The 12,628-nt window shown below is 35.1% G+C and overlaps 1 protein-coding gene across 1 annotated transcript; it reads left to right on the forward strand.

The window, feature by feature from the left end:
• The first annotated feature begins 4,938 nt into the window (after nucleotides 1-4,938).
• LOC106066846 (uncharacterized) lies at nucleotides 4,939-9,086 on the forward strand. The gene is made up of 2 exons (XM_056042488.1): nucleotides 4,939-5,070; nucleotides 7,220-9,086. Exon 2 carries the CDS (start codon nucleotides 7,282-7,284, stop codon nucleotides 8,425-8,427), a length of 1,146 nt encoding a protein of 381 aa, XP_055898463.1. The 5' UTR covers nucleotides 4,939-5,070; nucleotides 7,220-7,281; the 3' UTR covers nucleotides 8,428-9,086.
• Nucleotides 9,087-12,628: the final 3,542 nt, after the last annotated feature.

Here is a 12,628-nt window from a genome sequence, read left to right on the forward strand (position 1 = left end):
AGAGAAAGAGTTAACTAAATCTTTTTTCTTGCGCTTTAAAATTACGCCTGCGAGACTGAATATAAAATGAAATCATTGACTTGATTTCAACTCAAAACAATTACAATATATACTGGCATAGACTTCTACATAAATAAAACTTTAGCATTAGTACACTTATTTTGTTATCTACAATCTAAAATGCTTTGGCCCTAGCTGACTGACCGAATGAATTGTCACTAATTCTCCCACTTGCGGTGGACGAAAAGAAATACTAAAATCGAACATGTTATTACTAACTGTGTACATAGAACAACTAAACAATTCTCACGATTAAAACAGAAGCGGATAAATTAGTCAACAACTGTTTTTTATTCGAAATTTCGAACCAATACTGATTGACGCAATCGCCCCCCCCCCACACACACACACCAAATCGATCAACGTACTATCGGGGGGAGGGGGACAACAAAATAAAAAAAAGGTTAAAATAGAAATAATTAGTATATATTATTGATTTAAATAAATAACTCGTACATAAATTGAGTGATTTCTCTACTAAAAATACTATGATATTGACATGCTTTCCCTACCCTCATATAGTATAGGCGAGGTGGGCGAAAAAAAAAAGGATCACGTTCATTTGTTTTCGGAGGTACTATAAATTATATAAATCATTTTCGTGTGAACAAAAAATTGCATCGATTTGTTTTTTTTTCATTCATTGTTTTTATTTTGTTTTTGGACAATATTAAAACCCACACACACACATTCTAATGCTAGTGACATAACAAGAATTACACAACAAACTTACATCCCAAATCCCAAACATAACATACTATACAAACAAAAATACATTTAAACATTAACAAACACTAAAAAAAATAGATATGTATCATTCGTTTTAAAGACATAATTAAAGAACATAAATAATGTGTTTAAAATTTTTACGCCAAAACAGCTGCGCTACAACGACCATCGCGTCAAAATGGCTGCTCCAAAACGTCATATTTTGCAATATTAGGAGGAGGAGGAGGTTGATGCAGATTATGTAAGTTTACCCTTTCAGACCTTGTAAGATGATGTTAAGGTCACCTGGTTTCTTTAGCCAACGGTTAAAGAGCAGGGTGTCATGTGGCCAGCACAACAACCAACCGCCTTTACTTTCCCCAACTTAAGTCAGGTACCCATTAGAGTTGGGTGGGCTCAGAGCGCTCTAAAAATCCCAAGATTCAAAATCTCGAGATTCAAACCCAGGACCCCAAGTTCGGAAGCCAAGTGCTTAACCACTCAGCCACCGCGCCCCCATATTTATAATTTATCTGTAAGCCTTTGCGAAGAGGGATATACTAAGATCTGTGTCATTTGAGTCATTTAAGACAGTCATCTGCGAATAGCGGGATCTTTAATTCAGTTATATTATATTTTTTTTAATGGAACATAAATGATAATCTATATTATAAAGTAGAATGTGAGGGGTATGTATGTATGTATGTATGTATGTTACTTATAGACATCAAAACCGCTTGACCAATCTTGATAAAACTTGGCAGGAATGTTTCTTGGGTACCAACTTAGACCTTAGTGTATGTATTGTAGCCCTAAAACAAACGTAAGACCCTAAAAAAAAAATAATGTTGTCCGACTCTATTACAGCTATAGTATTTTATGGATCTAGGCCATGTCTACAATGTTGACAATAGAAAAGATAGAAAGGATTTAGACCTAGATCTAATTTTAAGAAATACACTTTGCGCAGATAGTTTTTTACTTTGACACATGAAAATACAAAAGAAGATCCATTGATTTCATTATATAATAAAATTAACCTTCAATTTTGTGTTTCAAAAGCATTTTTTACATAAATTAGTTCCTTATATCTGTGACTACAGATTTCCTGACGAACATTGTTTCATTAGACAATACCGTAATGAATCGCGTACTAAATATTAATTCGTTTAATTGTTTACTTTATAATTCCATCCCTAGATCTAAAACTCTAATTCAACTCTAAGATGATAAAACTTCTCTTCGCACAGATAGTTTTATACTTTAACACATAAACATATTAATTAAAGTCCATTCATTTCATATTTTGATCAAATAAACATTCAAATTTGGTTTTCTAAAGCTACATCCACTTACGAAAGCTGCGAAGCCGAGTTGAGATAGGCCTAGATCTATATTCATTCATGAATCGCGTACAAAATATAATTTCGTTTAATTGTTCACTTTATAATCCCATTCATTTAACAAAGCTATCGCTCTTTTCGTTTTTAATAGATAAGAATGTATCGACTTCGGGTAAACCCATTTTCGATAACCTAATTTTATTTTCGTAGCGAAAGAGAAATAACGTGAAAGGATCATTAGCTAAGTTTAACATACATATAAATCCAATCCACTAGATTATTCAAAAGCATTTTTTACATAAATTAGTTCCTGATATCTACAGATTTCCTGGCGAACATTCTTTCATTAGACATTACCAAATGGTTACACATTAACACATCTCTCTTCTGAGGTCTGAGTCTATTCCTAGGCCTAGGTCTAAAACTCTTACTGAACTCTAAGATGATAAAACTTCTTTTCGCAAAGATAGTTTTATGCTTTAACACATAAACATACTAATTATTGTCCATTCATTTGATATTTTAATCAAATTAACATTCAAATTTGTTTTTCTAAAGCATTTTTAATACATTCGTTCGCTGTTCGCTAAAGCTGCGTAGCCGTGTTGAGATAGACCTATATTCATTCATGAAAAAAGGTTCACGCATGCGCAGCACAGAACTCTAGATTAGTGTAGATTTAGATCTACGTCTACCTCAAGATCTACTTTATACTTAATACACATGAACATACAAAATTTAGTCTATTCATCTCAAATTTTAATCAAATATATGTAGGCCTACAAGCAAATGTTTTAATTTGAAAAAAAAAAATGGATTTAATTAAGCCTATTAGCTATTTTGATTTAATAGCTTCATTCACACTATTTTTACATTGACACATTCGCTTTACTTATTACATTATTATTTCGTTTAATTGTTTACAAAACACTCTCAGTGACTATATCGACAGTAATGCGCAAATAAAGACCCGCGGGTCGCGGGTAAACATATGTCTAGTATGATTATAATGTGTGAAATATGAGGTTGTTAGGGAAGCTAACTCGGTTATTATTAAACTATTGCACGATGTCGAGTTTAGATTAGGTCCCTTGGCTCGTATGCACATATGGTCAACTCGGCACATGTTCTGGTCATATACCCGTGTTAAATGTGTAGTTTGGTCACATCAGATGCGTGGAGATGGGGAAGAACTGCTCAGTGGGCGACATCGCCCCGACTATAAATAATGCCAACGCTTTCATCTCGCTTATTCAAAACCTAAAAAAAAAAACTGGCTGGCTCCTCTACCACAAAAGCGAAAAGCCACCTTGGCCTACGATATATTTGGAAAGGAGTGTCTTTCCAAAATAGGACTCCACAGTCACACGAAAAAGTGTTCTTCGAGTCTTCCCCACGACATGAGCCATGGTCGTTACGACTGAAGGGGGCCCCCAACAGATATCTAAAATGTAAATCTTCCTAGTATCTAGTTACAGTAATTTTAATGTCAGTAAAACAAAAAAAAAGTATATCCGAAATAAGATATTAAGTACACTGACATGGATAAACGGAAGGTCACTGTCATATCGTTACTGTTATCTCTCATTTGACTAGACTAAATACAATTTATATTTAAGCTTATGAGTCAAGAATGTGTGGCTTTCTTTAGTCACGTCACGTGGGACATAGGCAATAGGTAAAACCGGCCCAGATTGCAAAAGACATTGTAGATAACAACTACGTGTACGTCACAACGCCAAGTCGCCTTGGTTACGACGCTGACTTAAACACTGTATGTTTTTTGTTGTTGTTTTCCAATGTTTACTCGTGAAGTTTCATCCGTTCATAAAGCTGACCTACTTGGCGCACAAATAGACTCGTATCAGACTAGTTTTAAAAAATTAAGCATAGTGTTAGCAGATTAAAAAAAAAAAGATTCATGTATTAGTTACTCGTATTGTTAAATAATTTTATTTGTATCTATTTTAACATCGAGACATTATGAACAGTGCAAGTAACTGTTCTTGAATTATGGCCCATATTGTTTAAATACGATTGTGCTTCTTAATTATTTTCTTTCATTGCTAATACAATACTAATACAATATATAGGCCTATACAAGGTTCTGACCATCGCTAATGCCCAGGCTTCCATCTCATCTCTTTGAGATGATTCATAGCCTGAAGGAGGCCTTCCAATTTTGAACATATTGTTGGTTGACGTCTTGTTTTAAAACAGTTAAAACTCTACAAACTTATTTTTTTAAAAGTTCCTTTCAGACCTTGTGGTCTATATGGCAGCATAACAAACAACTGCCTTACTTTTCCCAACTAATGTCAGGTAACTAGTAAAGCTGACTCAAAGGCACCTAAAGATCTCGAAATTTAAAATACCAGTTTTCCACAGGATTCGAACCAGGGACTAATTAGCGCTCAGCTACCGCGCCTCCAGAAAAGATTTAATACACTTTTATTCTACTTCCCTTCCTAACTGATCACTCCAGTATTGTTCAGTAGATAGTATCATTTGTAAAAGTAATTAGGATGAATTGTAGGAAAAAAATGAGTTGTTATGTTGTCATTATACTCTCACACGAGTCCTTCTAAATAAAAGGACGACCCTTGTAGTGACCTTGATTTGACATATTTAAGGTAAGACATTCGATGAATGTAAATCAACTTTGATTGAAACCATAGATCAACTAACATTTCGTAATATCTTAAAACACATCAACTGAAGTTTGCACTTCAATTATACAATAGATTTAAAGACCAGTAATCTGTGAATAGTTTATCTTATCTTGGCCTACGTTTCCAAAAATAGAATAATCTGACCAGTGCATTGGAAAGTCTTATAAAGCGGGTAGGAGATCTATTGTCAGTAATAAATTGGGACAGATAGCAATGGACTGAGATACTAAATATACAGCCTAGTTCTTCATAATTCTAACATTGAAACATTTTCTACTGCTCCAAAAGTAAGTTTTGTTTACAACATATTTAGCTTAGCTATTTTCTGCATTACCAAGAGTTAAGATAACGTTTTTCTAGATCTGAAAACAATCAAAATAAATAAATAAATTAATTAATATATATATATTAAATTATACTCATTCCATTGTTTCAGTCAATCTATTCAAAATAGCCTATACCCAGTTTAGAACATTTAATAATTTAATAGCACAAAGTTGTACTGCATAGATATTAACAATGGATATAATCATACAGAGAATATTGAAAGCACCAATGAAAAACTTAACCGCTTCTTTTCCCTTCATAAAAATCGCGAGATCTAGTATAATGGCTGATTCATTCAAATAGGATAAGGCTTGACTTCGAAGATTAATGACGATTGCAGTATTTCACTCAGTCTTCGCTGTGAGCTACATATTTTGTCACATCCAGCACAGACATAGCCTTTAATAATAATAATAATTTTATTTATAAAGCGCTGTTAACAAACAAAATGTAGGCTCAAGGCGCTGTAATAACATTACAAACACAGACACGACAGCTAAAATGACATTTAATCTAAAAAAGTTTTAAACAGATAGGTCTTAATGTTCTTCTTAAAAGTGGTGTAACATGTTGTCTGTCTGAGATCAATGGGGAGTGAGTTCCAAACCTTTGGTCCGTGAACTGAAAAAGCCCGCAGACCGTAGCCTTTGTCGGTTTAGGTTCTCTTTTCGACGTCTAGATTTCCTTTTGGCCTCAAATGTGTAATTCCTCGGACTTGGTAAGAAACCTCCAGTTGTCTAGCTCGGAAGCCGCCTGCTGCCAGATGCTCTCTTCTATGTTAGATGAAGCAAGCTAGCGCCTAAGTGTTTCTCGGGAAGCACCTCAGTTACGCTAACTATCTTTCAACTATCTTTAACCAAAAAAAGATTACAAATGACATACTGTCTTACTCCATACTGTATAGGTGTCCTGCCCAGCATGGTTGATTTACTAGTTTTTAAATCCCTTCAGAATCAGAGTTTTATGATGGTATTTAATTTAAGGTATTTAGATATTCAGTTGATAAAGTCTAACAAAATACCAGAATAATTGTATAATATCTGGCACAGTACGATATTGATAAATTGACCAACAACAGCCTGTCCTGCTTCGCTCCAGTCCTTATTATAGTCTTCAGGCAGCACAAAAGATGGCTCCTTAGTTCCCAACATTGGACTTCATTCGCCAAAACGAACGGTCATGTGATAATATTGATAAAACGAGAAAAAAAACTATCAATTGATAACCATTGTTAATTTAAATTAGATCGTAATTTGTATAGAAGAAATAGAGAATCACGTGGCTCAATGTTGTTGATACACTGTTCTTTTCTCTCACACAGTCTTCCTGTCCTTGTTCAATAGTGTGCTCGTACGCACCACAAGCACTGGTGCAAGGCAGGGTCACAGCAATATTCTAATGATAGCCCTTTAGATCTATACTTAGAAGACGGTGCGCAAAATGTTCCTGAACATTAGTTTATTTTTTTAATGAATAGAGCAAAGGACTACATGCGAAATACCCGAAGACGTAGAGTCTGTTCAAGATAAAGATTTTCTTGTTCTCAAGCCAAATTTAAATGATTTTCTTTTAATACTTTGAAAAATTATCACGTCAAACTAGAGTATGGTGTGGCCAATGAGCTATTCATTATTTTCCAATGATATACATCAAAAAGCGAAAAGTCAGCATCGGCCCCCGAAATGGTCCACTCAAGCGAGTGAAAAGGCAGAATTTCAGCATGAATAGAAGACAATATGAACAACAATCTAACCACAACAACAACCATATCTTCGCAAATACAAAATGAAGATAGTGTTTCCGATATTATTGTATTGTTTGGCCGTCTGACTCTATTTTATATTTTACTTTTTTAAAATGCTTTTTTTTTTAGTTTTTTAACATCGAAACATTTTGGAGTCTTTCGTAACGAAAGGTTAAATGGACTCACCCAGTATCAGACCATTAGCCATAAGAAAAAATGTTGACCTATGCAATGTCTTACAATGTAAAATAAATCCAAATTTATCTCTGTCTCTCTCTCACTCTCTTTCTCTCTCTCTGTCTCCCTCTCAAATAAATTATTTCATGTGTAACATACGTTTTTTTTTGTTTTTTGTTTCTTTTCAGAAGTTTGGATTGAAGTACAAAGTTAAGGCTGTAAGACTCATTGTCTATAACTCTGAGGAGCCATGTTCTTTCCAGACTATGTCGCTTTATCTATCGCCGACAAAGCTCTTTCAGTTATCTTCATCATATTGATATGCGTAACAAATATTGCATTAGTGGGTCGACAACTGTCAAGACCGATGTTCTATCGGAACGCCAAGCTCATGGCAATAATCTCTTTAGCTGTAGGCGACATCATTCTAGCTCTGTTCCCCGGTGTTATAACAGCTAAAATCTATTTTAACCAACAGTGGATTCCGATCTGCAGAGTAAATCTTTTATCCTCAACCTATTTTAGCTTGATGCACTTTGTGTTCGGCATAGGCCTGGTAGTGCTTTGCGCTGAGTCTCACCTCCGAGATTTCATCAAGAAGTCTGGCAAGGAAACCGCTAGTGCGCTGGTGCTGAGCAGTGTCCCTTGGATTATAGGTTTAATTGTAATATTACCACTGTGCCTGGTCAACGCCGAATATGATTTTTTCTGCAGGACTGGGGTGTCCCTTAAAGTCATAATAGCTGTTTCTGTGTTCGTGCCAACGTCATTAGCTGTACTGGTATGTGTGGTCAATATCTGTGTTACCTATTCTACTGTAAAACCACATCAAATAGTAGGCACCCGGCCTCCACCTGTTGTCTACTATCATAATAATGTCGCCATACCAGTTAATCAAGAGACCCAATATTCGGCGACCAGCGGAGTGAACAGCGATTCCTATCTCCACAAACAGGACAACGCCAAGGAGACTAATCTATCGTTGACCTTTCAACCGTCCATGACGAATACACCTCAACTCCAACCGACGGCCCAACAAAGTCAGGCGGGATACTATCAACAGCCAGGACCAGTGTACATCACTCCCCACTCCCACCAAACGACTGTGCAGCAAGGCTACTACCAGCCCGGTGTGGTCAACATCGGTAGGCCTAATGGCCAAACAGTTGCTCCCTTCGGAGCACCTTCGTCCAACCGCCGCAAAGAAGCTATAATGCTACTAGCTATTGCAATATTCTATTTTGTAATGGTCTTGCCAAACTCTGGTGTTGCGATCACAAACATCGATTGGCCTAATCCGCTGATGTTTTCAATAGTGACTCAAACTGTTAGCTGGCTATCGATGGCTAGATCATGGGTCACTCCAATTATGATGTTCTTCTACTCCAAATTTTAATCTTCAAAGCGAACCTTTTTTTTTAACTTTAAACTTCTTTTATTTAAACTTTTATATAGCTAATATATATCAATAATTCGTTTGTGGATTTCATAGTGATTTTTTTTTTGTAGCCCTTACAGAAATTCGAAGATTAGCAGTAATGAGATGTCCATGACTTCGTCAATAGAAAAGATACACATTGAGAATACTCAAATAACTATAAATGTAGAATTCCTGACAATTTGTTGCTGATTAAACATTTCTAGAAATAACTTTTTAAACAGTTTATGACGCGATTTCTTTTATCTTTGATGATTTAATTCCTAAGTCTGTTCTTGAAAAAAAGTCAAGCAAGGCAAAGAGAAGTCTAACCTCTAGGTTTATTGAGAAAAGTACATTTCTAAATACAGTTCTTTAGTCTGCAACTGTCACTTTCCATACTCAAACTAACTCAAACAACGTGAAGGCTATAAATACATTTAGGTCTACCAGTTCTCTGAACAATTTTACGTAGAAACAAATTTCTACTTTCCTAATGTTACATTGTGTAACATTGTCTTACATTGGGATTGTGTCGTTAGTACATTTTTTTTTACTTCTTATATAATATATTCGAATTACAAACACTAATGTAAGAAGAGGATTGAAGAATTAATAAAGCACTAAAGAAACTTCAATTTAGGCCTTCGTGTATATATTATCAATTTAGTAATATTCCTTTGAACACATATGGACATCTTGCTTAATTTAAAACCAAGTCGAGAGATGCACAAGGAAAAAGGATCCAAAACCTCTAAGCGAGTATAAATCCATCATAAAGGATCTGGGCCACGAGCTAGCACCATTGTTCAAACTATTTTTGGGGGGCATCACTTAATCAGGGTAGGGTACCAATAAGGGACTGGAAATTAGCTAATGTTACTCCGATTTAAAATAAATAAATAAATAAATCTGATTCGGGAGACTAAAGACCAGTATCACTAACCAGCATCTTATGTAAAATACTAGAACACAAAATATGTAGCAATGTTAATAACTACTCAAATAAAAATAATGTCCTCACTCCATACCAACTATGGCTTTAGGAAATATAGATCAATAAATAGGACCAATTGATGATTTTTCCAAGGGATTAGAAAATAATGAGCGAATATTTTTGAAGTAGAGCTTTTCCCTCAAGATTCCTCTTGGCTAGTTTGTGAACAAAATGAGTTGAATTACTTATATAATTTTTATATAATGTCACTACACTTCTTGTATCTTAGCCGATTCAATGAGGTGGGGGGGAGGGATTATTTCTACTGCCATCCCCACTCTAGCCCTCTGAGTCGGGGGGGGTGCGGTCCCATTTTTATGACCAAATCATATTTTGTGGACAAAATTGGTTGAATATCTTTATAATATAAGATACATATTAATGTTTTAACCTATTTGTATATTATGTCGCACACACACTCTGATCTCAAATTTTATCATTAGTAAATATAAAATGAAAAAGGGTTGTACCAGGTGGGATGGGTGACACATGCAATTGCCTTTCGCCAATCGGACAAACCAATACTTTTTTCTTTTTTTATTTTAGTTAAGAAATTACAAAAATTTTTTTTAAAAATGTCACTAATATAATTTATATATCGAGTCGCCCTACCCCATATTCTTTAATGCAATTGCAATCATTAGCGGAAATTATAAAAATGAGCGAGGATTAACGTTTTCACTCTACCACCATCTCCCCTTTCCAGACGAAAACATGACGTTTTAAAACAGAATAGTCAAACATGTCGACATAACTTATGTAATTGCACACTAATTTATCTTAGTTATTTTAAGGAAGACTTTGTTTTGGAAAATTTAGAATTCATACGAAAATTTTCATTATAAGAGTAACAATTGAGATGAGTTCTGAACCCTAATATTATTTTCCTAGTCGTCTTTTTCCAACCTTTACTCATACTGATATTTTTCTATTGTATACTGAAATTGGGACTGTATCTCACAATATATAATTGAATCATATAAATGCAAAAACTTGGGATCTAATAAGTCCACTTAATTTCTTCTCCCACTTACGAAATTTTTGGTTTAGAGCTTTGAATTATAGTTCTGTAACAAAACAAAGTTACAAACATGCCTATTGAACAAATTGTATCACTTACAAATGAGCTTTTTTTGAAAAATATTAATTTTTTTAAAATTTTTTTTCTGCAGCGATTTTCTAAGTCTTAATCTAAATGGATGGGGTATCTTATCTTTTCAAGGAACAAATCTGTTGTATTTGCAATGTAATAGGCCTAAGTGCCAGTAAATTCATATAAGAATATTTTTCAAGTAAAACATTATTCAAATAGGATGAATAATGAACTGTAGATGTCAGGAGAATGCGTTTCTGCAGTGAAGAATGCAAGAAAATGCTTTTGACATCGGGCTTCGCCCCGGACTCCAATGGGGGAGCTTTCAGTGCTCCCCCAGACCACCTAACTGTAAAAAAGAGCTCAACATGGCTGTTTTTTTTAGCGGCCCCCGAAAGGGGAAAAGACGCTATTAGTTTTGTGTGAAATGTCTGTCCGTCTGTCCGTCCGTCCCGTTTAGATCTCGTAAACTAAAAAAGATATTGAAAATCCGACATCACAATGTTTTAGACCATTGAAAGTTCTGATGCAACGGCTACTTTTTTTTTCTGAAAGCGAAAAATCTAATTTTTAAAATCAGTTATGCAAGCAGTTTTTTAAAGAGAAAAAGCTAATTAGTATGCATCATAAGTTAGACCTAATTTAAAACGAATAGTAATCTTGTAAACTTCATTTTCCTCAACAATCTTTTATTGCTGAAATCTTTTTATATTTTTTTGAGAATTCGAATAAGAGATTGAACCTGTACAAAACAATTAGATCAATTATAAGACATCAGTTAGGCTGAGCGGTAAAGTGCTCGGCTTCCGAACGGGAGTCCCTGGTTCGAATCCTATGAAGGATGGGATTTTCAACTTTGGAATCTTTGGGCGCCTCTGAGTCTACTCAGCTCTAATGGGTACCTGACATTAGTTGGGGAAAAGTAAAGGCGGTTGGTCGTTGTGCTGGCTAAATGACACCCTCGTTAAACGTATGCCACAAAACAGATGAACTTTACATCATCTGCCCTATAGACCACAAGGTCTGAAAGGGGAACTAGTTAGGCCAGGTTCACATCTAACTTTACATTCACTTTCACCTATCCTTTGATCTGCTGGACCGTTGGGGCACTACACAATATCTGTTAACCTTCTTTCTCCATTCTTATATCTCATTTGTCTTTGATATAATTTCATTCGGGTGTTATTTCTGAAAATATTGAAGCCTGCCTGGGTGAAACACTTCGGGGGCCGATTTAGAGTTTGTGTTTCCACACAAACTGTCTTTTGTAACCTTGTTTTTTATTATTATTATTTCTCGAATAATTTTTTTTTCGGCGGCGATCCTCAATGCGTTAATCTAAATATGTGGGATATCTTATCTTTTCAATGAACAGATCGGTTGTATTTGCAATGTAGTAAGGGCCAGTAATTTCATATTAGAATATTTTTCAAGTTAAACATTATTCAAAAGGTCCTTTTTAATAGGATGAATAATGAGCTGTAGATGTCAGGAGAATACGTTTATGCAGTAAAGAATGCAAGAAAACGCTTTTGGCGTCGGGGCTTCGCCTCGGACCGCACTGAGGGAGCTTACTGCGCTCCCCCAGACCCCCTATCTGTCAAGAGAAGGGGCTCAACATGGCTGGGTTTTTTATATGTTTTGTTTTTGCCGAAGGTTGAGAAACACTGCTTTTAAATATATATATATATATATATATATATATATATATATATATATATATATATATATATATATATATATGTTGTACGCGCGTTTATGCTTAGGGTTAGGGTTTACTGGGCGTTAGTGTTAGGGTTTACTGGGCGTTAGTGTTAGGGTTTGGAAAAAAATCACCCCCCCCCCCCACTCCAAAGTTCTGGATCCGCTAAAGGCGGCTACGCACATGATTTAAAAACATCGGTATTAATGTTATCTTTAGGCCCATGTGAATAAATCTGAAACAAGTTATATCTAAAAAAAATAAAAAAAAATTGAACGCCTTTATAGCCTAATTCTTGTCAGCTCGTCGCCTATTAAACCGGCCCTCCCCTCTCCTACTATATATCTATATCATTTTCTCCATGGCTGCTAAGATGTGTTGAACTGCC

Source organism: Biomphalaria glabrata, chromosome 9 (assembly GCF_947242115.1).
Source record: "Biomphalaria glabrata chromosome 9, xgBioGlab47.1, whole genome shotgun sequence".
NCBI classification, from domain to species: domain Eukaryota; kingdom Metazoa; phylum Mollusca; class Gastropoda; family Planorbidae; genus Biomphalaria; species Biomphalaria glabrata.